Source organism: Bipolaris maydis (genome assembly GCF_028858645.1).
Source record: "Bipolaris maydis strain C4 unplaced genomic scaffold PSV08scaffold_4, whole genome shotgun sequence".
Taxonomy (NCBI): domain Eukaryota; kingdom Fungi; phylum Ascomycota; class Dothideomycetes; order Pleosporales; family Pleosporaceae; genus Bipolaris; species Bipolaris maydis.
Window position 1 is genome coordinate 1,370,528 of NW_027093860.1, and position 26,299 is coordinate 1,396,826.

Genomic DNA, 26,299 nt, shown 5'->3' on the forward strand with positions numbered 1-26,299 from the left:
GGAAGAATAAGTGGTGTGAATTGCCCCTTCAGAGCGAGCCATGGGAAAGTCGTCAAAAGATAAGCGAGATGCGTACTACCGACTGGCAAAAGAAGAAGGATGGCGGGCACGATCTGCATACAAGTTACTGCAACTAGACGAAGAATTCAATTTGTTTGAAGGCGTCACCCGAGTCGTGGATCTCTGTGCTGCACCAGGAAGCTGGAGCCAAGTGCTATCCCGTGTGCTCATTAAGGGAGAAAAATTTGGACGGGCGGGATGGCAGGAGAAGCAGGCTTCGACACGGAACTATGTTTTGGGTGCGGACAAGAAGAAGGAAGATGGTGCCGACGTAGAGAAAAAGGAACCGGATGTTGGGGTCAAGGAAGAGAGATGGAAGCCAAGAGAAGGAGTACGGATAGTTGCGATTGATTTGCAGCCCATGAGTCCGCTGGAAGGTGTCACGACGATGCGTGCAGATATTACACATCCTTCAACGATACCCCTTATGCTCAAGGCGCTCGATCCCGATACATATGACCCCAAGGCCACGAGTGGCTCCTCGCCTGTGGACCTGGTGATTTCCGATGGGGCGCCCGACGTCACCGGTCTCCACGACCTCGATATTTACGTGCAGAGCCAGCTCCTGTGGGCAGCGCTCAACTTGGCCCTGTGCGTGCTCAAGCCCGGCGGCAAGTTTGTGGCCAAGATCTTCAGAGGCAAAGACGTCGATTTGCTGTTTGCACAACTGAAGATTGTGTTTGAGCGGGTGCGCGTGGCCAAGCCGAGGAGTAGTCGGGCGAGCAGCATAGAAGCGTTTGTCGTGTGCGAGGGCTTCTGTCCTCCCAAAGGGTTCACAGCCAGTCTGGACAAACCGCTTGGCGCGGGCACGCAGCTGCCCACACCACGAGCACCCGCTCCGTGCGATGCGCCCAGACCAGAAAGCAGGGTCTCGCGAAAAGTCAGGGATGACGGGGCAATCGAGATTGATCTTGGCGACGAGAGCGAAGACCAGGATGATGTTGAAGAAGGAGGTCAGCGGTGGATCGCGCCGTTTCTGGCATGTGGTGACTTGTCGGCTTACGACTCTGATGCTACATATCACTTGCCCAAGGACAGAGTCAGTCTGGACCCTGTGCAGCCTCCTACAGCACCGCCGTACAAGAGAGCGCTGGAGATGCGGAAATTGGCCGGGGGTGCATACGGGAAGACAAAGGGTAGGGCTGAGCAGACAGCATCGTAGTTGAGATTGAGTAGGCAGTACCTAGACTACCGTGACAAGGGTATATGTTTGTTTCATTTCTGCCATGACATGACTTGGGGGCTAGTGGATAATCATCGTTCGGCATACATGGCATGTTTGTTGCATAGGTATTGACTACATGGTGGCACGATGTAAGCAATATCCATCTATGCTATACTCGATGTTTTAGCGTTTGGTCAGTGTGCGTTTGGAGGCTTGGGGTGGTACATATGTAAGCAGGTATACAAATACCGTGCACCCTGGCGCTGTAGAGGCGTTGTGTAGTAAGTATGTACTATCAGGTGCATGGGCGTGGGGCTATCCTTGCACGTTATGTAGTAGTATTCTGATGAACCGGTTCACACATGGACACGGCTGCATGTGGCATTGCCGTCTAGGCTCAAAAGGGGGGAGGGGGGTTAGACTGCAAGGTACCGTGTTCTCTGTCGGGCCAGAGGTGCTAATTTCTTACATGTGGCACGCAGCACGCTGGCAGTTGGCTCGTTGTGGGCTATGGCGCGCAAGAAGCAAAGAAGGCAAAATGTCACTGTTTGACGATCGTTGGCATGGGGTGGAGGACGGGTGTCTCAGATGTGTGCGGCGGGATTGGCCCAGGCGTGGAGGAGCAAGTGGGCGTCATGGAGGTTGTGTAATTAGGCAATTTGCGAGCGTAGTCGGGCTTGTACGGGACAGGCAATTGGCATGGCAGAGTCAGTGTGGTGTGGTCCCAGGACGGTGGTCGGCAGAACGGTTTTTTTCTGGTGCAGCGGTAGCGTGCGATGGCGACGGGAGATGGACCGCAGCCGCGAGGCTTGGGGTATGCTGGTTGGGCGAGGCTTGATTTTGCACGCACACGGGGCATTCCAGCTCGTCTCACACGGTACACGGGCTTCTGGAAGGCGCCAATCGAGGGCGCGCGTGCGAGGGCGCGTTGTTGAATGACGCTGTGCTTGCAACGTCTGGATAGCCGCTCCGCTGCGGGCTGCGTGTGCGTCCACATGGTGATGGCACACAGGCATGCGGGCCGAGCCTGCTGGGCTGCTGGGCTGCTGCTGCATGTCTTGCTGGTGGAGGGCGCTGGGCTGGGGGGCAGAGGCATCGGGGCGCGGTGCTGGGTGCACGCGCGCCCTGCATCCGTAAGGGCGGATGCGTGCATGGCGCGTTTCACCAGGCCCGGTGTCTGGATCTCTGGTGCCGTGGTGATGGCATGTTATACGTCGGCGGAGGTGGCGCGAAGTGGGGGAGGGTGAAAGGAGGGCGGTGGTGTGGGAGCGGCGGGCTGGCCTAGGCGGCTCCTGCACAGGCACAAGCGTTGCCCGTCGTGCAGCGGCGCAGTGTCGACCGGCCGAGCGCTCGTATTGCGTCGTGGTGGACTACTGCAGCCGGGCCTGCTGGCTGTCAAACGCGGGCGCTGCACGAGTCGGCGGTGGAGGCGGCTCTACTTGCAGGCTGGAAATGAGAGGAAAGGCCGGCTGGAGCTCGTTTTGGGCATGCATGGTCGTCGTCGCCTGGGTGGAGATTGCGGCAGTCTGGAGGCTAGCAAGGACATGGACATGGCCATGGCCGTGGCCGACGCTCGCTCTCGCGGCAAAAGCACACGCTCAGTCGCTGTCCATGCAGCCCATGCCCTCTCCGAGACCCCGTCTTTCTTCTGCTGCCCGCCTGTAGCTGCAGTCGTCGCCAGAGTCGCAGCTCGCTGGCGCCGTGGTTGTCGTCGCTGCTCTGCTGCTGCTCTGCTGCTCTGCTGCTCTGCTGCTGCTGCTGCATCTCCCATAGCCGTCCGCCGTGCATCGTCGCCCATTTCGCCCAGTCCGCCTGGCCGTCCCCAGCCCGCAGTCGCCTTCCTCGTCTCCCTCGTCTCCCTCGTCTCCCTCGTCTCCCTCGTCTCCCTCGTGGCCGTCGTCGTCCTCTCCGCCCTCGTCACCACCACGCCCGCCGCCCTCGCCCTCAGACCGCAGGGCCGCAGTGCGCCAGTCGCCGTCCGCGCCGCAGCCAGTGGGCGCAGCCGGCAACATGGAAGAAAAGCCGTCGTCGAGGCGGCTGGTCAAGAAGGAGCGCCATCCCCCAATCGCTTATCTGAACAACAAGTCGACCACGTTGAAGCGTGCCCCGAGTGCTGCATCCTACTTTGCACCCCATCAAGGCCTTGGCACGGGCTCAGCGGCCTCGCTCTCGCCTGCTACCACGCCGGGAGCCTCATCGCTCCGCCGCAGCCCCTCGCTGACGCCCGTCCACGAGTACCAGAACCACGCGCATGTCGACCATCTGGCCCACCACCAGCTCCCGCCTTCGGTTGCCCACCTGCCCCCGGCCGCCGTCGGCCAGCCCTTCAACAGCATCGTCGAGGAGGCCCTCAACGCATCCAACGCCAACGCACCACGTAGGCCCGCTGGCCCACAGCACTCGCACACCGACCAGCCTGCCCGCTACCTGCGACAGTCGCGCTCCTTCACCTCCAACATGGACTCGACCACCCCGCCCTCGACTGGCCAGCCCAAGACCAACCGCTACAGCGATGGCGGCTCCGGCTCCCAGCCCATCACCGACACGGCAAAGAAGCGTCTGTCTGGCGGCGCAAAGAAAAAGGGCACCTTCTCCACCTTCATGAGCAGCATGCTGGGCTCCCCGCGCCGCCCGACCATCTCGACGCCCACCAACCCCATGCATGTCACCCATGTTAGCATCGACAACCAGACGGGCGAGTATACGGTGCGTGCCTGCCCCCCTCCTCCTCTCCAGAGCTACTCCACCTTTGCCCAACCCCAACCCCAACCCTCGAACCCCTCACTCGCTAACACTGCACATAGGGCCTCCCCAAAGAATGGCAGCGCATGCTGCAGCAGAATGGCATCTCCCAGGAAGAACAGAAGCAGCATCCCCAGGCTGTCGTCGATGTGGTCAACTTTTACAAGGACAATGCCGAGAAGAACGAGGACGATACCATCTGGGACAAGATGGGCCCCGCGCACACGCAAGCATACGCTTACCAGGCTAACACTGCCCAAAACAACAATAGCACCACCCCCACCTCCGCCTCCGCCAACAACAACAACAATACCGCAAACTACGGCGCTGCCCAACCACTCAGCCCCCCGCAGAGCCCTCGCTTTCCACGGAACGACCAGTCTAGCTTCGAGAACCCCCGCGCTCCCCCGCCAATTCCTCGAAGCCTCACCTCGCCCATCTCCAACCTGCCCCAGACTAATGTGGCAGCCCTCGTACCGAACCGCCCAGCTCCCAAGCCCCCAGGTGCTTCTTCAGGCTCTACTGTTGCTCCCCCGTCCAGACCCCCTCCCCCGGCCCCAGGCCCGAATGCCGCGCAACAAACGACCCCTCGCCAGGAATACGACCTTCCCCAGACCGCCTATGCTGCACCAGCCCCCTCTGCGAGCCCCAGTGGCTCGTCGTCGTCACGCAGTCGAGCAAACACAACGGGAGGAACACCGCCGCGTTTCGACTCTCCAGCCGGTCCGCCCACCATCTCTCCTGCGCAGCAGTACCAGCAACAGCAGCAACAGGCAATGGCAATGGCATCTTTCCAACAGCCCAAGGCGCCCCTCAGTAGGAGCGTTAGCCAGAGAGCCCCTCAGCCGGCACATGCGCCCCCGCAAGCCCCCGTGCATGTACAGCCCACGCCTCAGCAGGTGTTTGCGCAACAATCGGATCCCCAGAACATCCCGCTGCCATCGCAACAAGCGCAGCAGCCGCAGCCCGCTCGTGTAGGCCCGGCCCCACGGGCGCGCCAAAGGCCTCGACAAAGCCAGGGACCCGATATCGTTGCAAAGCTCAATGCCATCTGTACCAACGCCGACCCGCGAGAGAGATACCGCAACCTCAGCAAGATTGGTCAAGGTGCTTCTGGTGGTGTTTTCATGGCATTCGAGGTCCACACCAACAAATGCGTGGCTATTAAGCAGATGAATCTGGAGCAGCAGCCCAAGAAAGACCTGATTATCAACGAAATTCTCGTCATGAAAGACAGCAAGCACAAGAACATTGTCAACTTCATGGATAGTTTTTTGCTGAGGGGCGATCTTTGGGTAGTTATGGAATACATGGAGGGCGGAAGCTTGACAGATGTGGTCACTTTCAACATCATGTCCGAGGGTCAAATAGCCGCTGTGTGCAGAGAGGTGAGTATATGCGTGCCTGGTTTCCATGTTCTGAGCTAATTCTGGCAGACATTGCACGGCCTGCAGCATCTGCACTCCAAGGGCGTCATCCACCGAGACATCAAATCCGACAACATCTTGCTTTCTCAAGAAGGAAACATCAAGTTAAGTAAGTGACAAGTTCAGTTTGGCATGTGACGTGCTTCTAACATGCCACACAGCCGATTTTGGCTTTTGCGCTCAGATCAACGAGAGCCACAACAAGCGTACCACCATGGTGGGCACCCCGTACTGGATGGCCCCTGAGGTTGTCACGCGCAAGGAGTATGGCCGAAAGGTTGATATCTGGTCACTTGGTATTATGGCTATCGAGATGATTGAGGGAGAGCCGCCATACCTGAATGAAAGCCCCTTGCGCGCGCTCTGGCTTATCGCAACCAATGGTACACCCACGATCAAGGAAGAACACGCCTTGTCACCAGTGTTCCGCGACTTCCTAGCCTTTTCGCTTAAGGTTGACCCGGACAAGCGAGCTAGTGCTCACGATCTCTTAGTGGTGAGTCGGGCGAACCAGACAACAGAAATGGTCAAACAACAGCTGACATGTTAACAGCACCCCTTCATTCAAACTGCTGAGCCTTTGAGCACGCTAGCGCCATTGGTGCAGTCGGCAAGGAAGGCAAGAGCAGAAGAGAGGCGGAAGAAGGGTGGCATGTGAAGAGCTTCGTTTTGGTAAAGAGTGTTTTTTTTTAATACCGGCACTTAGGTACGCTTGTTTTACAGAGCAACGGTCACGGTTCGTCCAGTACGAATGCGAACTCGTTCACCAACTGGTATGGCAAGACGACAGAATTGTAGAGCGACTCGATGGCGCCAGGCAAACAATGGATGCTTGCGGTTACACTTTCACAGTACATGCCACCAAGCCGAGTGGCTGCATTCCAAACGATCAGGCTTGACGTTGTAGCCGAGCCAGGGCAGCACGTTGGCTTTAGAGTCGGTATGCAAAGGTCGAAGCCTCATACTGCTTTTCTTCACTTGGGGAACCCCGTGGATCGTCTTTGGACCGAGTCAGCAATCCTTTCCGTCTTGTTTCAACCGTTGTCTTCAGCAAGCACTACCTGTTGTCGTGTTTTTCAAAAGAAAAAAAGAGTCGAGAGTATCGATGCAGGCGCGCATCGAGGGAGTCATTATGTCACATTTGTTTGTGCTTCATGGGACGGATGCCATTATACGATTATTTATACACCATTTGCAATTTTTTAGTGTCTATACGCTTTGGGAAGGGGCTACAGTATTGTGCACCTTGCGGCATCCTCGGCATAAAAGAAAAGGCCGAATACATTCTATAGTTTTCTGTAAATGCAGTTGTCTGGAAAGTCATCATGGTTGCCGTGGAATTGAATACAGTAGTAGTTTGACGTATGAAGACTGCGGCCCGTGACCGAGTGGCTGAGTAGGTGACCGCCACAGTGTTCGTCATCAACCCCCCCGCTAAACTGCTTGGGCGGCGGTGCACGCCCGTCGGGCGGATAGCTCCAAGCCTCAAGCCTCTCAAGCATACGACAGCGCGTTTACTTGAGCTTTACCTTCCAGACCTCTACATACGAAAACCGAGCATACAGACCTATTTCTTTTGCGATCTTCAAGGACGCCATCACACGCTAATCTTCTAGACTCGCCCAGCGGATCCTGTGCTGCATTGCGCTTACTGCCGCCCGTCGTCTGACCCGCTTCAAGGCAACATCCGCATTTGAACATCGTCCATATTCTAGGTCAAACAGCCCCCAAAGCGACGGGGTAAACCGCCATGTTTCGCGGACAGTCGAACATCTTCGATGATGTCGTGGTCAAGGCTACAGACGAGAACCTCACGAGTGAGAACTGGGAATACATTCTGGTATGGGCAACACCCACGTCATGGGGATAACAGGGAAGTCGACGGCCTGCGCGCTGTGGACTTGGACTGCAACCACATGTCCTGATGCTTTAGAGACTTGCAGGATACTAACTCGCCCTTGTAGGATGTATGCGACAAGGTCGGGTCTTCCGACACAGGCGCCAAAGATGCGGTTGCTGCAATGATCAGGCGGCTAGCCCACCGGAACGCCAACGTACAACTATATACCCTTGAGCTTGCGAATGCCCTGAGCCAGAACTGTGGAGCCCAGATGCACAAAGAGCTTGCTTCACGAAGCTTCACCGAGGCGCTGCTGAGGCTCGCAAACGATCGCAACACACACCAGCAAGTCAAGGCCAAGATTCTGGAGCGCATGGCAGAATGGACCGAAATGTTTTCCCGTGACCCAGATCTCGGTATCATGTCAAGCGCATATATGAGGCTAAAGTCACAGAGTATGTTGGCTCCATAGCAGTTGAAATGGTGCGGTGCTTACACAATGTAGATCCCAACCTCCGCGCACCCTCGAAGCCACAAAAGACACAGATTTCGGATGCCGAGCGCCAGAAGGAGGAGGAGGAACTACAGATGGCTCTAGCTATGTCGATAAGAGAGTCCAAAGGCGCCGCTCCAACGGCTGCCAGTTCCAACAATCCTCAGCAAAGCGGATCTGGATCTAGCGCCCAGCGAGAACAACCAGCGCAGCCTGTGCCTCAAGGTACAACCGCCGCGACTGTATCCCGAGTACGGGCACTTTTCGATTTCCAACCATCAGAACCCGGTGAACTCCAGTTCCGCAAGGGCGACATCATCGCTGTGCTCGAATCGGTATACAAGGACTGGTGGAAGGGATCGCTACGTGGCCAAACTGGTATTTTCCCGCTCAACTACGTGGAGAAGTTGCAAGATCCGACGCGCGAGGAACTTGAACGGGAGGCGCAGAATGAGGCCGAGGTGTTTGCGCAGATAAGGAATGTTGAAAAGCTGCTTGCCCTCTTGAGCACCAGCTCGCAACCTGGTGGTGGTGATGCACGGGATAATGAGGAGATTACAGAACTCTATCACTCGACCCTGGCTATCCGGCCAAAGTTGATTGAGCTCATTGGCAAGTACTCTCAGAAGAAAGGTATGTTCAATAGACACTCACAGCCGGGGTTTTTTTTTGGAAACTAACCATGTTAGATGACTTTACACAGTTGAATGAAAAGTTCATAAAGGCTCGTCGAGACTACGAATCAATGCTAGAGGCATCCATGTCGCAGCCACAACAACCCCCATACGGTGGTCGTCCTGCTTATGGCGCATACAATGCCCCTCCTCCCTCGAATTATCCGGCGTACCCACCAACATCCTCTACACCGCACCAAGATCCAGGCCGTTTCAACTATGGCGGGCCACCTCCTGCACAACATGCACCCCCATCCCAGGCCCCACCAGCAGGTGCAAGTCCCGCCTTCTTCATGGTGCCTCCTGGAGAGCAACGGACGCAGCAAACCCCGCAACCGGGACTACCATCTGACCCTTACTCACTACCACCAGGCAGAGTGCCCGTTGGCGGCCGACCACTAAGCTACGGACCTCAGGAATTGTCGACAGCGCATTACGATTCACCTGTAGACAACCGACACTCTTTCCACGGCCCTAGCCAGCCTCAAGGTCCTTCAGCACCCCAAGGATACGACTATCCGCCTGTACAGCAAGGAAACGGTTATCCTCCACAACAAGGCCCTCCACAAGGCCAGCAGAATCCTTATGAGCAACTGACGTCGCCACCTCCACAGGGACCGCCACAGGGGCCGCCACATGATCAACATGCGCCGGAATCACATGCACAGCAGCCACCTCAGCAAGGACATGGTTATCCACCCGCACAGCCCGGATACGCCCCGCCAGCCCCACCAGGAACTGCTTCTAGTCCTGCGCCACAAGGGTACCTTCCATATCGACCAGGAGGGCAAGTGCCGAGTGCACCACCTGTAGGAGGAGACGATGCCTCAGGCTTTTACCGATAGAAGCGGCCTTTCAGGGATGAGTGGATCACAACATGATGTAGTTGTAAAGTGTTACACTAGGTATTTAGTGGATGGAGTTGGTGTGACCTCAAGAATGAAGATATTGTGGAATCTTTTTGTAAGATATTTTGGACAAAGTTACATCTGCTCGACTAGTTTGACTGTGAGGAGTGAGGGAAAAAAAGAAGAGTTTTGCTTTTGTTTTGCATTTTCCCCATTGTCTCTCTGCTAGAAGCGGGAAACATTGAAGAATCTCTTTGTCTGCCAATGTTCTTTTTTTTGTAAATTCAACAAAGGCCGATTAACGTTAGTATTTTGGGAGGGAACGATCTTTGTCTTGTTTTCTCCTGGTAAACAGCCATTGTTCAATCTTTTTTCTTCCCTTCTTACTTGCATATGGCAAATCAGAGGATTAGGTAACGTGTAACGTAAGTAATACACATGGTTTTCCTGTGTGACTCTCCCTTAGTGCACAGGGGCAAGGTTGCCCAGCAAAAAGGCTGAGTGAGTGAGTGAGAGAGAGAGGGAAGCACTATTCATGTGATGTTCACAATCTTTTATTCAGAAATAAAAAAAAAGCCTATTGAGAAAACTAAATCTAGATATCTTGAATAGCAACTCGAATTCTACCAAACATTTATAAAACTTCTTTCTCTCTCTCCCTCCCCGCCCCCCTCCCATCTTCAACCCAGACTTTTCTTCGCAAATATTTAACAAAACTAGCCATTACAATCTCTACATACACACACGCACACACATATCAACCATCTACAGCCATAACCTTTCCAAAAGAAAAAAAATGCAACTCCAATTCCTCTACACCCTCCTCCTCCACCTCTCCTCCACCTCCGCAATCCCAACAACAACAACAACAACAACAACAACAACAACAACCAACCCGCCCCCCTGCCCCCCCTCCCCGCACCCCACGCTCCCCCAATACCAGCTCGCATACAGCACCTACTGCGCCCGGCACTTTTCGCCCTCGCGCTCGTTGTTTCCAAACGAAAAAGTCGTCTTTACGTATCGTCTCGCTGATGCGCGGGGAAGGCCTGTGGATTGGGTGCTGAGTGCGGTGTGGGAGCAAGGCGGGTTTCTGGGCGGAGGAAGTATGGAGGTGGGGGTAGAGACGTGTTTGGAGTGGTTTAGAAGGGCGGAGGCGGAGGCGGGGTGTAAGACGGGGGTGAAGGGGTGGGAGGGGAAGAGGGGGGGTGTGAGGGTTGAGGCGAGGAGGAGAAAGGGGGGGTTGTGATTGTGAAGGGGAGGTGGGGGGGGGGGGGGGGGGGGGCTGAGTTCTTGAGAGGTTTTTTGTATGGTTTATATCTTCTAATTGAGGAGTGAGGGGATTTTTTACAAGTGCTACAGGGGGAATAAAATGAGGGATGATGGTTTTTTTTGTCGAGTGTTCTTTGTAAGTTTTCTGATAGACTTGGTGGATGGGATGGAGGTGGTAAATGTTCAGCTAAATTCAAGAAGAGAGATACCAATAGCAACTATCCTGTGTTGATTGCTTAGACGCTAGCTCCCATTGTTTGAGGGGGTATGCTACGTAATGATATTATATTTCTTTGTGTCTGCGTGGCTTTGCTGCGCCTTTGTCGAGTCCCGAACACAGAAAGGAGGGAGAGATTCGCAGAATTTCACAATGAAGAACTTGATTCGAAACCTTGATATATGAGAGACTGGATTTCATTTATCAATCGATTGCAATTCTCCCCGTAAAAGGCATATATCTAGAAGGTCAGTCAACAATGTACATACTCAAGTATGCCACAGTCCTTGGATGGGCACTCATCACACTAGCCTCGCCCATCCAAGACCTAAAAGAAACATTGAATACTCTCCACAACACCCTCAGCCCCCGCGTAAACCCCTTCGCCTGTCCGGCCAACAAACTCCACAACCCCACCGTCACAGAATGGAAATGGGCCCTAGACACCTACTGCTCGCGCCATACCCCCACCCTAATAACCAGCGACTCGCCCCTGATTTTCACCTACCAGCTGACCGCCTTCGACGAGAAACCGATCAAATGGGTCTTCAAAGTGTGGATCGACGACGGCATGCGCGAAGTGAGGGGCGGGGTGGGTAAGCCGACCAAGTACTCGTTTAATCTCGATAGGGAGTTGTGTAAGAAGAAGTTTATGAATATGGTCACAGAGGGGAAGGGTGGGGGGATGCCCAAGGTGGTTTGTGAGGTAGGCAAGGAGAAGGTCTTTCGTGGGGGGAGTTATAGGGATTGGGTGGTTAAGGGTCAGCTTGGGCAGGCAGTTTGGGAGTCGAGGCGGCTCAAGGGGGATGATGGGTGAAGAGGGTGTGATTTGAGTGTATTGTCCTTTTTTTTGCTGGCCGATCAATGTTTCCATTGGTCGTTGTGTGTTCGGTTGTGTTTTATTTTTCTATCCTCTCACAAGTGCGGCTGGTATCTAGGAAGCCGGCATTTCAATAGCTGAATAATTAACATCCCTCCCTGGGTAACGCAAACCCCCCCGTGCCGCAAGAAAAGAGGTGCACTTCATCTTCAGACGACGATATTTTTATTCACGCGTTATTGTTATACTGTAGTTATAGATAGGTCACATATATTTTTTACCTTCTTCTAGAGGTATAGATATCTCTGCTTATAAAAATTACGCTATTATTATTAAATCTACGCTAATCTGCAAAAGACACCTTATTAAGAAAAAAGTAGTAACACCGCTAGAGAAAGCCTCTATCTCGCTCTACTACACCCCTATATTGAGAAATTAGGTTATATATATACTAAGGAAACCTTTAGCTACGCTATAGAGTTAATCCTAGCCCTTAGTGCGGCGTGGCGCTTATATCTATGCGTAATTGCTACCCTCATTAGTACTTCTACGGCAAGCAGCTTTAGTATATAGATAGTATAGGATAGTCTATAGCGTAATTTTCGCCGTGCTAAGCTTGTAGCTTCGAAGCCCTATGGCTGTATAAGCCCTGGAGTCTTGTCAGCAAGTTGAAGATTACGTGGTAGTCAGCGTTGGCTTTACTTATAATCACAATCTCTCGTAACTATGTATTACAATAACGGCTCGTTAACCCGACAGTCTAGCCCCAAACTCTGTACCAACGCATCAATACATTTTTGCAACAGGTGACTTCCATAACAGTCCTGTCTCTGGCTGACGCAGCCCAGGAATGTTGTCAGCTCGCACTGGAGCGTCAGCCTCTTCACCTTCTCCTTGCAGATTCGCACCTGCTACTTCTCTCACATCTTCTACAGTTACAGTCGCTAGCGATTGCAGTTTCACCCCTGCTCATAGCTGCAACATCCTTTACGCTAACCTGAAAATAGGGTTATAACGGCGCAGGCAAGAAGAATCGGATCTGTTTCGGACGTAAGGTCACTCAGAGGTATATAGGAGTACGTAGAACATAAGTAATCTAAGATTTAATTTAATACCTATAGGCCTTATATAAAAGAATATTAAAAAAAACTACTAAATAAGCTATTATAGATAGTAAGTTTTTATATTTTAATAGTTCCTACTAATCTCTATAAGAAACTAGTTTAGACTCTATTTAGATATTAGTTGTATTAGTAGCTTAACTATTATAAGAGTTATATAATATACTATCTTACTAAGGCTAGCTATCTAAGATAGTAGTATATAATAAGATAGTAGTACTATTATAACTATCTCGCTAAGATAGAATAGATAAGATAGTAGAACTAAAAGTAATAAAGATATAAAAATAGATAGATTTTATTATTACTCTTATTATAGTTAACTTAAATTATACTTTCTTACTAGTTACTTTACTTAATAAGATTATTATCGCTAACTTTTTTTCCCTCTGTTTGCTATATAGCGTATCAGATCAATTATCTTAGAAAAGAATAGCAGGCCGCACCCCAAACTACCAGAATTAGGTATCAAAACAATTAACTTTAACTATAGTTAAAGTACGTAATAGAAGGATTTAGGTAGACCTCTGCGAGACCCTATTAAACCCTGAAAAATAGTTTAGTATAACTACTATAATACACCTCTCAACGGGTATATACTAATTAGACAAATCTCTATTGGGTATGATAACCAAAATGTGGTTACGACGAAGGTAGAAAGTATCTTATATCGTGTTGTATATTGTAACGATTCGACATCGCAGCTCACCAAGTAGCCTCCCATAGCCAAGATCTAAACAAGATCCGATTCGGATCCGTATCGGCAGTCATAAGTAAAAGCCACCTTCCATAGTTGTTTAGTAGATTTTTGATATCCTTTCGTACAAGGCCCATTTTTGTCCCACGCACTCACATATACCTCTGAGTGACACTACTGCCGATACTAATCCGAGTAGTCTTGCCTGCGCCGTTACACCCCTGTTTTCAGGTTGGCGTAAAGGATGTTGCAGCTGTGAGTAGGGGTGAAACTGCAATCGCTAGCGACTGTACTGCAGCAGAGCTCTTAGGCTTACGCTCTCGTTTCTTAGGAACATTAGCAGCTGACGCTTTCTCCTGTTTCTCAGCACGCTTGGCTCGTGCCTCTTCAAGGTCTTCAAAGCTTATCACCTTCGCCTTCCCTAAGACAATAGACCTTGTCGATCGCTAAACTTAAGCCTCCTTATTCACCTTCGTTAAGAATTCGTTTTGATCTTAAAGAAGCGTCTGCTTTGCCAGGGATATCTGCGCTGCACTCGCGAGCTTCTGCATGTACTTCTGCAGACACCGCTCGTCCATTGCATACGTATCTTATTTAATTAAATGATATAAAGATATTACAGCCTCCGTCGTTACTAGGGTTATAGGGGTTATAGGTGCTTGCGCTACTTATTAGTCATATAGATAAGTAAGCACGCCTAGAGCAGCTATCTTAGAGGGCGGTTTTAGCGTCTTTTGCAGAACTCTCTCTAGGTTAAATAGGAACAATCTACTTGCGGCCTATGCGGTAGTAATATTCATCCTCGTTATCGCCGTTTCCCTAGCAGGCTTATACACAGAAGTAAAGTGCTCCTTGCTAATAGCTACTAGTCCTCCTTAACAGAGCCGTTCTACCTCGTCACGATAGGTTATCTTAAGAGGGCTAAAGACCCTAATATTGCAAGGCTATAGCTTATATAGGGTATAAGATAGTAGGCGGCATATAGTAATATTGTTTGCGAAGCAGAATTCTAGGATTTCTAGTATCTTATACGTTCTAAAACTATTATAAATTAGAACCTAAGGCTTTCTATTAGCTTAATCACTCGTTTAAGGATCAAATACACGGGTACGTGTTAGGCACTGGAAGGTGCTAACTATATATATACATACTATCCTGTGTAGAGTATTGGCAGAACGCTGATTATTCGTACCTTTTTGGTTGTAGTAGCGTAGTGTGGGACAGGGCTCGCTATCTAACACTTGCCTTGGATTGTAACACTACTACAGAATTAGCGACGATAGGACTAAATACGCTGTAATATTTTAACTACCTTTATGAGTTTGTAGAGAATAGCCTTAAGAATACGTTTTTTATTATCATGGTGCAATACTAGCTATTGCGTGAGTTCCAAGATACTAAAATCGCGGATTCTTTGCGGCACGGGGGGACTTGCATGACCCAGGGAGGGATGTTAGGTCGCTATGACTGAAGGAGAAGCATTTTGAGCACATGTCAACCTACATGCGGCCGAGTGGCGAGAGACGTCGATGGCGCAGAGAGACGGGAATGCGGAGGTTAGCGGTTGTGGACTAGCGCAGGCTACTGGGAGGCTTGCCGGGGTTGGCAGTGGTGGGGAATCGGGAAGCAGGGGTCCAGGTAAGTTCGAGGACATTCTGGACAGGCGGCCACATGTGCTGCGAAGACACGACAGCAATTGCATCCATTGAGCCCCGCCCGTGTAGACAAATGAGCAGTCGAGTGGCATCCGTCTAGTCTGTGTATTTAATTCTGCCCATTCCCGTCCGTGTGCAAATACACGTCGTGGCCTGCTGCGCTGCCCTGAAGTGAATTACCGAGACCCTGGCCGCGCACCTATTCCTCTGCCTGGCTGAGTGACGGCAGCCTATTACAATTGCTGCTACGCACAGCCAACGCACTAAAAACCCCAGTAGCAACCTTGCCCTTCTACCACCTTGCCCTTTTACTCACCTCACCGTCTTTGTCCTTCCTCCCCTCCCCTCGCCCTTCGCATACCACACCACCCCCAACCGGCCACTCTGTCCCTGCCTGCAACCACCCAAGCTGGCTCCACGCTCCTAATCCCCACCACCCACCGTCCACGCGAATACCCTTTGGTCCACTCGAAACGGTCTACACTGAACAATGGCATCCGAAGCAGTCGCCAGCTCTGCCACCGAGGGGCTCACCCCGGCGCAGAAGCTCCAGCAGGAGCATGCCGACCATCACGTCACCGTTGAGGATGTCCCCGACGAAGAAGACGCTGCCAATCCATCCTCTTCGGCTGCCGATGCCTCTGCTCCTCTGAGTGAAAAGGCTGCTGGCAAGCAAAAGGCTGATGATGCTCCGGCTGCCCCGAAGAAGCCCGCCCTCAACACGTCGTCTGAGGAGGCCTTCCCGGCTCTTGGTCCTGTTAAGCCCCGAGCCCAGGCTGTTGCGCCCACTTGGGGCAAGAAGCCGACCTCAATCACTTCCAATGGCGTCAATGGCAATGGTGCCTCTGCCCCCTCCGCCCCCGCTGGCCGTGGCCCCGCCCTTCCGTCCATGAGCATCCCCGGCAAGCACACCGAACGCATCACTCTCGCATCTCACCAGGTTGCTCCCCGCGGCGAGCTCAAGAAGCCCATCAACGAAATCGTCCGCGACATCAACAGGCGCTCCAAGGCCAACCTCGAGTACAAGCAGGCTCCCGGTGCCCTCATCTTCGAAGCCACCGGTTCTGTCGAGGCTGTTAGGCAGGCGCTCAAGGAAGTTGCCAATGAGGTTGGTTCCAAGGTAAGTCCATTGGTCACGAGCAACAGTACCTCCCATACAAAAACTGATCATCTATAGCAATCCGTCGATGTCCCCGTCCCCGCCTCCGTCCGTGCCCACATCATCGGCCGTCAAGGATCCAAGATCCAGGAAATCAGCAAGCGCACCGGTGCCCGCATTCAGGTCCCCAAGGCCGAGCCGGGTGAGGATGAGGATACTGTGGTAAATGTTCACATTGAGGGCAATGCCTTGACAGCGGAGATGGCTCGTCGCGAGATTGACGCCATTGTCAACGAACGCACCTCGACCGTCAACCTGCGCCTTAAGGACATTCCTGCCGAATTCTATCCTTTCCTCGCAGGCCCCAACAATGTCCACGCCAACAGGCTTGTCCAAGGCCGCGACGTCAATATCCAGATTCCTCAATACCACACTTGGCAGTCACAGGCCCCTCCTGTGGCCCCACGTGGCCAACCTGCTCAGTTTGTTCCCCAGGCCAACTTCCCCATCCAGGTTTCTGGTGATCGCGTAGCTGCCCAGCAGATTCAGGCTGAGTTGGAGCGCCGCGTTCAGCAGCTTCGCCAACAGCTGGCTACCGAGCAGCGATCCATTGAGCGTGGTAGGCATCAATTCATTGTTGGTGACCGCGGTCACTCGCTCCACGACTTCTTGGAGGAGACTGGCTGTAGCATTGTTCTGCCTCCTAACTCGGACGATAGCGAGACTGTCTACATTGTCGGCCCACCAGACAAGATCGAGCAAGGTATCAACAAGCTCGAGGATCTTGCTGCCAGCATGACCATGGCGACCGCAGACGCTGCCCGTGAGCACAAGGGTCCCAACGCTCAGGCACATGCCCACAACCTAACCCGCTACCTGCGTCAACGAAAGGCCCTTGAAGAGCTCGAACGTAAGCACGAAGCTAGCATTGTCGCGCCTAATGACCGTCACGCGCCAACCGGATGGGAGATCTACGCCAAGGATGGAAAGAACAGCATGAAGGCCCGTACTGATATTATGAGCCTTTTCCAATCGCACCCACCAAGCAGGTTCTCCACTTTGAATGTTGATCCCTTCTACCACGACTTCCTGCGACAGCGCAACGCACCCAAGGTTAGGCAAGACCACGGTGTGCACATTGTCTTCCCAGACGAATCCGAGCAGTCACCCGAGTTGGTCCTTGTTTATGAGGGCAACACTCCGTACGACGAGTATGACCTCCCACGAGGCGCGCCATCCCAGGCTGAGATCAAGGCATACCAGAAGGGTCTGCAGGACGCTCAACGATTCATTCTCGGCTTGACCAAGGATCAGCCAAAGATTGAGTCTCGAGGCCTCGAGTCCAACCCCAAGTTCCACCGCAAGATTGAGCAGTTCGTCAACGATGAGCAGCGTGGCCTTGCGCCAGAGCAGGTTCCTGTCCAGGCTTTGTTCGGCCAGCGACGACCTGAGCCTTATAGCCGGTCAAACAACAGCTTTGCCATCCGTGGACCCACAAACGCTGTTGATGAGCTCAACGCCAAGATCCTTGCTTTCATTGAGCAGGCTGAAAAGGACGAGCTCGAGCGCAACCACATCACCACCTTTGACTACCCTCAGAAGTATGCAAGCCACCTTGTAGGAAAGGGCGGAGAGAATATTCAACGTCTGCGTCAAAAGTACGATGTTGATGTTCAGATCAACGATGGCAAGGTTGAGCTCAAGGGACCTTCAGCCAAGGCCCAACAGTGCAAGAAGGACATTCTTGACATGGCCAAGAAGCTCGAAGACGAAGCTACCCACATCCTCAAGGTCAAGCCACAGTATCACCGTGACCTGATTGGCGCCGGTGGCAAGCAGGTCGAGCGTCTGCAGGACCGCTACGGTGTGCGCATCAACTTCCCTCGACGAGCACAGAACGACGAGGAGGCGGGCGAAGGATCATCCCAGAAGAATGTCCGCCCCAGCCAGAATCCAGATGAGGTCATCGTCCGAGGCCCCAGGAAGGGTGCCGACGAAGCCCGTGACGAAGTGCTGAGCCTTCTCCAGTACATCATGGACAACTCCTACAGTGATACTGTTTCGGTGGCACAGAGCAACATCCCACGTTTGATCGGATCAGGCGGTCGCGAAATGGAGAACCTCCGTCTCGAGACCGGATGCCAGATCGATGTCCCTGGTGCTCGTGAAGGTGCCGATCCTTCTGGCCGTGCCGAGATCAAGCTCAAGGGAACCAAGAAGCAGGTCGAGGCAGCCAAGAAGATTCTCCAGCAACGGGCTCAGGAGTTCGACGACACCGTTGTCGAGACTCTTGAAGTCGACAGGAAACACCACAGGAACCTTATCGGCAGCAGTGGTGCCAACATCCGCTCCATTGTCACCTCTGCTGGTGGTCCGGACAACTCCCGCGATTTGGCACGAATGGTGCGCTTCCCTCGCGCCGAGTCTGACGAGTCCAGCATTCGTGTAGAAGGCCCCAAGAGCGTTGTTGAGAAGATTGTTGCCGCTATCAAGGCACAAGTAGCCTCGCTTGAGAACCAGACTACCGAGACTCTTGATATCTCTCCTGACAAGCACCGCCTCCTGATTGGCCGAGGAGGCGAAACTCGTCGCTCTCTCGAATCTAAGCTCAATATCCAGCTTGATATTCCCAAGCAGACCACCACTGGCGCTGCCCGCAACCAAGTCAAGATTACCGGTGAACCTGCTGCTGTTGAGAAGGCCAAGGAGCACATTCTTGAGCTCGTCAAGGGTCAGGAAGGCGAGACCATTCAGGTTCCTCGCTACCTCCACCACGCCATTTCGGATAACGGCCAGTTCTTCCGCCAGCTTCGCAACCAACACAAGGTCACTGTTGACCACGGCGGCGAGCAAATTCCTCCTAGGCCTGCTCAAACCGAAGCTGGAAAGTCCAGGAAGGGCGCAAACGGGGCTCTGCCTTTGATCACCGACGATGCAACCAACGGCTCTAACGAGCACTCATGGGAGATTGTCGACAACAACGTTGTAGAAGAGGGTGCTGACACCTCGGCCACCATCCCTTGGATCCTGCGCGGTCCTGCTGAGCACCTGCCCAAGGCTCGCCAGAAGCTCGAGCAGGCCATTGAGGCCGCCTCCAAGCCCTCTTCAACTGGTTACCTCATCCTGCCCGATCCACGAAGCTACAGGTGAGATTTGTTCTGTCTACTATATATTCGAATTGTCATGCTAACAAATTGCAGGCTCGTTGTCGGACCTGGTGGCTCTACCATCAACGAGCTTCGCAAGAAGACGGGTACCAAGATCCAGGTCCCCCGTGACCAGGCCAAGGATGAGGCCATTGAAATTGTCGGCACCAGGGACGGATGTGAAGAGGCTCGCCAGCTGATCCTCGATATTGTGTCCAAAGGTGGTAACGGCGGTCGTAGGGAGCGCTCCTAAATGCATGAACTCATGATCCAAGGGGTGATGCATTGTTATCTCTGATGAGTGTTGGATCATGCTACGAGGTAGAGAGAAGAAGAGTTTTTTTTCCTATTGGAACTATCTCTATCTCTCCCTCTTTGATGTCAGAATTGGACCATGATGTAGATGATGACGAAACAAAAAAATCTCTTTTCCTCTCTGTTTCTCAGGTTATCTAAAAGCGGGGATAAAACATTATGATGATTTTTATTTATGTAGCTGTAGGAATGAGATAATCAATCTTTTAATTCAAGCTTGAATATTCTACCTTTTTGATGATTGCTTCGGTAGTATTTTTTACTCTAAATGTGAGATGGGATCAGTGATCGAAGTGGAGGGGAGAAGAATGATATGATATAGATGATTCTGTTTTTTTTTGGTTTGCTTGTTTCCATCAAGGACCTAGCCTTTCTAAGTATTCCCACGTCTACTTGATACTTTCTACCAATCATCCCCGTTGTGACAACAGCGTGCCAAACACCCAGCGCTCAAATAACAAGGATAGGATCAAGAAGGGCCGAAACGAAAAAAAAAAAAACAAGCTTCCCAGACCCACAGCGGCAGCAAATGCCGCGACCAATGAGAGCACCAGCAGCCAAGTAAAAGAAGTATGTTATATATAGATGTACACAAAAGGGAAAAAAAAAAGAAAAGGGAGACAAGAATACAAGATGGAAGAATAAGAAAAGAGAAAGAAAAAAAACTTAAGATGTTTCTGAGTTTCGCCACAGACGCCAGACGCTCCTAGTTCCGCTTCTCCCCAGACCCACAAAAGGAAAGGGATGTTCATTTTATATACAATTTCATCTTCATCTCATGCTCAACAGTAGCAAAGCAGTAGGAGCAGCAGGAGGAGGAGGAGGAGGAGGAGCCAGAATCGCCTCAATCATTCACAATCCACATACACTCCAAAGGCGCAAGAACATTCCCCTTGAGCAAAATGCAAAAGAGAGAGAGAGAGAGAAAGAGAAAGAGCGACGGAGAATAAGAGGGTTGGAGGGTGTAGGGGAAAACCGATATGATATCCCCGAATGCCAAATACGTCAATAAGTTTTTTTTTAAAAAAAAAAAACCAATAAGCTGCGTGTACGTCTTTTTTTTTTGCCTCCTTTTGAGTAAAGGGAGCAAATGGATAAAAAAAAAAGAAAAAAGGAAGAAAAGAAGAAGAAGAGGGTAGAGAAGAGAGAGAATAGGAAGATTGGAAAGAAATAAATAAACGTAGACCTCTGTTAGTGTTTTGCTATAGTGGATGAGCAATAGGACCTAGAATGAAAGATGCTCCCTCGTCTAGCAAGTCAGTGTTACCACCCTCCACTCCGCCTTGCCCCCCCCCCCCCCCCCCCCCCCCCTTTTTCTTCGTTTCGCCTGGGACAGAAATGATGGGAACATGATGAGCCTTAATGTGGGTGAAAAAAAAATTATATAGGTCATGTATATCTTTTTCACGTAGCAGGGTTCTCGGTGTCGGCTTCATCAACAGCAGGAGGAGGTGGGGAAGATGCTGGTGGAGGGGGAGGTTCCGTCTTGCCCTCCTCTTGATTTTGTAAAAGTCTTGCTTGCTCTTCAGGAATATCACCTGTTTCCCTTTCCTCACCCGCCATTGGATCCTCGGAGCGAAGTACTGCTACTTCCTCCATTTCTTCTGAAGGATTCGAGACTGGTGGTTCGCCAGACGGTTTGGTCACGGCCTCATCAGCGGTATGCTTTCCGCGTTGGAACCAACCGCCCTTTTCCCACGCGCCGGGCTGATACAGGCAGTCGTTCCGTACATCTGTGTCGACAATGGCGCGCATGAGCCGGTTCAACCGGTCGAATGAAATCGGCTTGAGAATCCAGGCATCAAACCCAGCGTCAATGTAATGCTGGCGATCGCGCTCAATCAGGGATGCTGAGACTGCAATGATAGGAACGCGTCCACAGAGGGCTGCTCGAGGAGAGTACATGTTACTATGCGACTTTTCGAATGATCTTATCATCTTTGTCGAGGTGAGTCCGTCCACAATTGGCATCTTTACGATGGTTAGTTTATGTTAGAAGATATATATAGTCAACAGCACGTACCTGCATATCCATCAAGACGACATCAATGTCTTTGGAGTTGTCACAGTATGCAGATGCGCATTCTTCACCATTCACGGTAAGGTGGACGTGATGTCCAAGCTTCTCCAGCCGCTTCTTAACAATTCTGCTATTCACCGGGTCGTCTTCAGCAACAAGCACATGCATGTTGTCAGCTGATAAAGGCTCCGGTTCAGCAGCCGGCTGTATAGGTTTGTCTTCAGCAACCTCGCCGAGTATGTTTCCAGATGGGCGGACGCCGATTGGAGAGCTGCCGCCTTCATCGGGGACTTTTAAGGCCACGACAGGAGCATCGGAACCGGGAATTGCCTCTTTACCAGGTACCGTTGACTGCATGATCCTTTGATGAGGCGGAACAACGGTCTGGTTACTAAAGTCTTCAAGACTTTTGGACCTCCTACGGGCAGCGGCTGATGCATTCGCATCTAGACTGCTGCGTTTTGTCAGAGTTGGTCTCATAGACCGCGAGCCTGGACTCGTGTCACCTCTTCCTATCAAGTGTGGCTCTTGTATGGCGTCAATAAGTCTGTCCACATCGCTTCTTTGACTCGAGCTAGTCTTGAAACTTCGGAGGCTGTTCTTGCTCGCCAAACTCCCAGCACTAGTCTTCCGTACTACAACGTTGCTTGTCTGTTTGTCGTCTTCGCCTGCAGAACCCTGGCGAGATAGACTTGGCGCTATTAGCGTCCGCTCTCCAGCAGTGGAACTGACAACATTAGGCAGAGACTCTTCGGCATGAGGCGTAACGCTCCCTGCAGGTGAGGCTCCGCCAGTGGTGACGCTATCTGCCTCGGAATCTGGAATTTCGAACGGTAACTGTATGACAAATCTTGTGCCTTTGCCTTCCTCTGAGCGTAACCTTAGCTGTCCGTTCATGTTTCTGATGATACGTCCTACAATGGCTAGCCCAAGACCCAACGTCGATTTTTCACCTTGTTCCGCGAGCTTTTTCTGATCTGGTATCAAGGCATCCTCTAACATGGAGGCAGGCTCAGACTGCACTTGTTCGAGGTCGTTGAAAAGTTGATCAAGCTTCTTCTGGCTCATGCCGGCACCTGTGTCGGACACTGCCACCTCGATATCGACATGGTCTCGACCCGTTCTGGCTGCAACGTATGCTTCAACCTTTACACATCCTTGAGTGGTGTGCTGAATAGCATTGGCTGTGATGTTGGAGATGGCCTGCCGTATTCGCCGCTGATCTCCGATACAGTGATTAGGCAAGCCTGGATGCTGAATGATTTGATACTCAATGTTCTTTCTTTTGGCGTCATTGCGGAACATATCTGTGGCCTCCCTAATGGTGTCTTTGAGATCAAACAGCTCACCCTTGATTAAGGGCCCGCCCTCTTCAGTCTTGGTCAAATCGAGGAGATCGTTGATTACGTAGATGAGTGATTTGGATGCCGAATGCGACCGAGAGAGGTTCTCTCGTGTTTCTTGATCTAGAGCCCCTTCTAGCGCTATCTCCAGGTAGTTGATGATGGCGTTTAGTGGTGTACGGACTTCATGTGCCGAGTTAGCAAGCAGTAGCCGGGTCAACTGACTGCTTTGTAGAGCAGCTTCTTTTTGCCTCCATACTTCAATGAATTTTCCATAGACCAAACATAGCACCGAGGCGGTTTCTATCTCTTCCTCTGTCCACTCAAGGCACTTGCCGACGACTGTCTCGGACCAGGTCTTGAAGCTCTTTCGTGGCTCCAGATAACCCTCAGTGCCTTCTTTGATAAATTTTTCATAAGGATTGCCAGCCCATTTGACTTGTCTGAGTTGTCCCTTTCGGAAAAAGACAATAAAGTCCTCGCCATCTACAGACAATGGAACTATCAGCATTCCGGCAATGGCATGGAAACCTGGTGGGTACCGCAAGTCCGGAAAGTCCGTGGCAATGTCGGTGGAAGTCATTACAGCCTGAATCCTCCTCATCCTGAGATACTCCAACATGGCAAGAGATTCCTGTGAATTTTCCAGAGTGCCCAAAATCTTAGTCTCGTCGCGGATCGATAGTAGGCCAAAGTCGGCATTGAAAAGTTTGAGGAGGTCGTCCGAGGAGGCGATGATGTAGCCCGAAGGATTGTGCTGTGTTGGGACTGTGTTGATCAACTTGCGTGCCTGTAATCTCGATGCGTACGACAGTCTTTCGATATTTCTTGATGCTGAATCACCAATCATCCGACACATTTTACGAATGGGAAAAGAGACGCGCATACCACGAGGCCCGTACGTATGGCACGCAATAAGACCCCACAATTCACCAAAAGCATTAATCGAAATCGACATTGACGATCGCACCGCCATGTTTGCTAAGTACTTTAGGTGAATGGGAGACATGGCACGAAGGTATGAGTGGGTAAGATCGAGGGGTACTTCCAAATCTTCGGCTGTACGGCAGACGAGTCGCGCCGTTTGTAGGTCGCGATCGTAGAGCATGCGGACTTTATTGATCTTGTACAGCTCTCGAGCTTGTTTGGGTATATCCGAGGCAGGGAAGTTTAAGCCCTTGTAGAGATCCTTTGTCGCTCGAGGATCTACGAGCTCGGTGACGACACGGCCATTGAAGCTCTGATCGAATTGATAGATCATGACGCGATGGAAGCCGGTCAACTCTTTGACGACTCCAACCAGCACCTTTAGAAACCTTTCTAATGAGGGCGCAGCAGCCAACTGTTCTTGCACCTGCGACATGATGTTGAAGACCTCCATAGCCGCCGCTTCGCCCTTCCTTTTCCGTGCACTGCGCAGGATCCGTAAAGGCTTACTTTTGATCTCTGTGCTTTCCAAGAATTCATCAGCAGTAGGCTGACTGGACAAGGTATCTTCGGGTAGGTCAGGCGTGTTGTTGTTGGGTGGCACGAGTGGGTAGAGTGGGTCTTCCTCAAGCTCGAATTCACAAATAACTAGACCAGGATTGGCCTCGTTGGTGTGAATCGCGCACCATAGCTTGCGGGTTCGAGTGTGGCCTGCGATTTTGATGGACATGGTAAAGACCTCAGGTCCGTTAGACGTGACATTGGACTCTTCATCCTTGACAAAGTCGATGTGGTCGAGAAGGTTGTCGGCTTGCTCTTCGGAGAGAATATCTGTAAAGCTTTCTAGAGCGAAGAGCTCCTTTGGAGTACGGCCTAGTATCCGCTTGGAATTCTCACTGACAATACGCACCTGCAGATTGCCATCGGGGTCATCTCGTAATGCTACCAAGAGACCAAAGCCCTGTACAGCGCCTGGTAGATGGATGGGCTCGTCTTCGCACCGTTGTAGCGTCTCACCTTCACGCCCTGTTATGATCATGTGTCCGCCCTCGGTGGAGACGTGCCTGAACCGGTGTGTGACCAAGTCACCCATGTCCACACTGCTGATGCCGCTCTTTGTTGAAGGCGCTTGTTCGGGCTTGAAGGACGGCGACCGGCTGTCATCGTTTATGCTACCATTGGATTTGTTTGACGACATGTCGTTGAAAAGTTGTGAGGGTATAGGTTGTGGGCCTCTCTGCGCCGTCTTACCCGGCCCATGGCGCATGGCCCACGCACGTTGCGACGCATGTGAAGATTGTGATGTGAGGGAGCCCTGAGAGGCTCGACGGATATCGGTGGCAAGGCGAGGGTCATTTGTCCGGGAGAAGGGGTGGAAGTAGTCACCTTGTGCATTCTGACTCTTGGGCGTGGGACTGGGGTCAACGCTAATGGCACTGCGGATAGGGAAGACACGGTCGCTGGTAGAGGGGCTGAGGGGCCCTGTTGTCTCGGTAGTGGAGGCGCGCGACCTTTGGCTAGGTTGTGTGGCAGCGAAGTCGATGGCGTCGGTGGCGGCAGATGGCGATGAGGGTTCTTCTGCCACTGGAGAGACCGTGGAGAATTGGTGGTGGCCATTGTCGGGGGCAGAGGATCCATCCTGAGGAATCTGGTCTGATGATTGAGACATGGAGGCGCTGCAGCAGTCGTGGGCCGTCTCTTATTGCCGGTGAAGAGTAGACGGGGGGGTGGAGGGGGGTGCTGACAAGGCGAAGTGGTTCCTCGAGCCCCAGTTGGGCGCTAGGAATGTAAAGAACACCGGCACACGGTCGAGTCTGGGGCGCTTCAACCGTCCATGGGCCTTCTAGCGAGGAATGAGGCGTGGGCAGAATATTCACGGAGGGCGTGGGAGGGTCGCGGCTCGACTTGGCGTTATGCAGGGACCGGTGAACAGGTGACGAGGGCGAAAGTGGTGACGATGGGATTGGTAGTAGCTAACAGAAGACGCCTTTTTGATTTTGTCGTCGTCGTGGCCGGGGTAGGGTAGGGCCGGCAGGCGCATCAAATTGGGCAGTGTTGCTGCTGAAGGTGGAGGGTGCGGGGGCGGCGAGGAAATCTGGACCTCTGGAGGAAACAGGGTAGCGGGCAAGGACGAGGATTAGATGTCGACGGTGGGCGGGAGGCGACGACAGCAGACGGGGGCGCACGGAGAAGGAGGCAGGGCTCCTACGAGTAACTGGGGCGGCGCATGCACAGTGAAGCAGAGGACGTCAGTGTCGTCCTACAGGCGACGCTGGACAGCAGCCATGGCCGGCTGGACAGAGACCTGGACGGGCTGGTGCACGCCCTGCTGCGTCGATCGTCGCCGGCTTTGGGGATAGCTGGTGCATGTCTGCGATCGACGGTTTAAGCCTAGTGCAGCATAGCGCAGGCAGAGGA

At 52.3% G+C, this 26,299-nt stretch overlaps 7 protein-coding genes across 7 annotated transcripts; 6 read left to right on the forward strand and 1 right to left on the reverse strand.

The window, feature by feature from the left end:
* Positions 1–40: 40 nt before the first annotated feature.
* On the forward strand, positions 41–1,403 carry PSV08DRAFT_219713 (FtsJ-like methyltransferase-domain-containing protein; the record flags this gene model as incomplete). The annotated part of the gene is made up of 1 exon (XM_014224099.1): positions 41–1,403. One exon carries the CDS (start codon positions 41–43, stop codon positions 1,220–1,222), a length of 1,182 nt encoding a protein of 393 aa, XP_014079574.1. The 3' UTR covers positions 1,223–1,403.
* A 1,021-nt stretch (positions 1,404–2,424) lies between these two features.
* On the forward strand, positions 2,425–6,276 carry PSV08DRAFT_387558 (uncharacterized protein; the record flags this gene model as incomplete). The annotated part of the gene is made up of 6 exons (XM_014224101.2): positions 2,425–2,448; positions 2,999–3,931; positions 4,030–5,355; positions 5,404–5,503; positions 5,556–5,890; positions 5,948–6,276. The coding sequence occupies 6 exons, from the start codon at positions 2,425–2,427 to the stop codon at positions 6,050–6,052; spliced, it is 2,823 nt and encodes a 940-aa protein (XP_014079576.2). The 3' UTR covers positions 6,053–6,276.
* Positions 6,277–7,144: 868 nt separating this feature from the next.
* On the forward strand, positions 7,145–9,354 carry PSV08DRAFT_360776 (uncharacterized protein; the record flags this gene model as incomplete). The annotated part of the gene is made up of 4 exons (XM_014224102.2): positions 7,145–7,234; positions 7,359–7,689; positions 7,740–8,360; positions 8,417–9,354. The coding sequence occupies 4 exons, from the start codon at positions 7,145–7,147 to the stop codon at positions 9,244–9,246; spliced, it is 1,872 nt and encodes a 623-aa protein (XP_014079577.1). The 3' UTR covers positions 9,247–9,354.
* A 691-nt stretch (positions 9,355–10,045) lies between these two features.
* Positions 10,046–10,498, forward strand: PSV08DRAFT_387565 (uncharacterized protein; the record flags this gene model as incomplete). Its single annotated transcript, XM_066093476.1, has 1 exon — positions 10,046–10,498. One exon carries the CDS (start codon positions 10,046–10,048, stop codon positions 10,496–10,498), a length of 453 nt encoding a protein of 150 aa, XP_065949456.1.
* A 499-nt stretch (positions 10,499–10,997) lies between these two features.
* On the forward strand, positions 10,998–11,555 carry PSV08DRAFT_245751 (uncharacterized protein; the record flags this gene model as incomplete). The annotated part of the gene is made up of 1 exon (XM_014216948.1): positions 10,998–11,555. One exon carries the CDS (start codon positions 10,998–11,000, stop codon positions 11,553–11,555), a length of 558 nt encoding a protein of 185 aa, XP_014072423.1.
* A 3,966-nt stretch (positions 11,556–15,521) lies between these two features.
* On the forward strand, positions 15,522–19,815 carry PSV08DRAFT_219724 (uncharacterized protein; the record flags this gene model as incomplete). Its single annotated transcript, XM_014224104.2, has 3 exons — positions 15,522–16,151; positions 16,209–19,276; positions 19,331–19,815. The coding sequence occupies 3 exons, from the start codon at positions 15,522–15,524 to the stop codon at positions 19,527–19,529; spliced, it is 3,897 nt and encodes a 1,298-aa protein (XP_014079579.1). The 3' UTR covers positions 19,530–19,815.
* A 1,180-nt stretch (positions 19,816–20,995) lies between these two features.
* PSV08DRAFT_408597 (uncharacterized protein) lies at positions 20,996–25,550 on the reverse strand (the record flags this gene model as incomplete). Its single annotated transcript, XM_014224105.1, has 2 exons — positions 20,996–21,562; positions 21,615–25,550. The coding sequence occupies 2 exons, from the start codon at positions 25,548–25,550 to the stop codon at positions 20,996–20,998; spliced, it is 4,503 nt and encodes a 1,500-aa protein (XP_014079580.1).
* Positions 25,551–26,299: the final 749 nt, after the last annotated feature.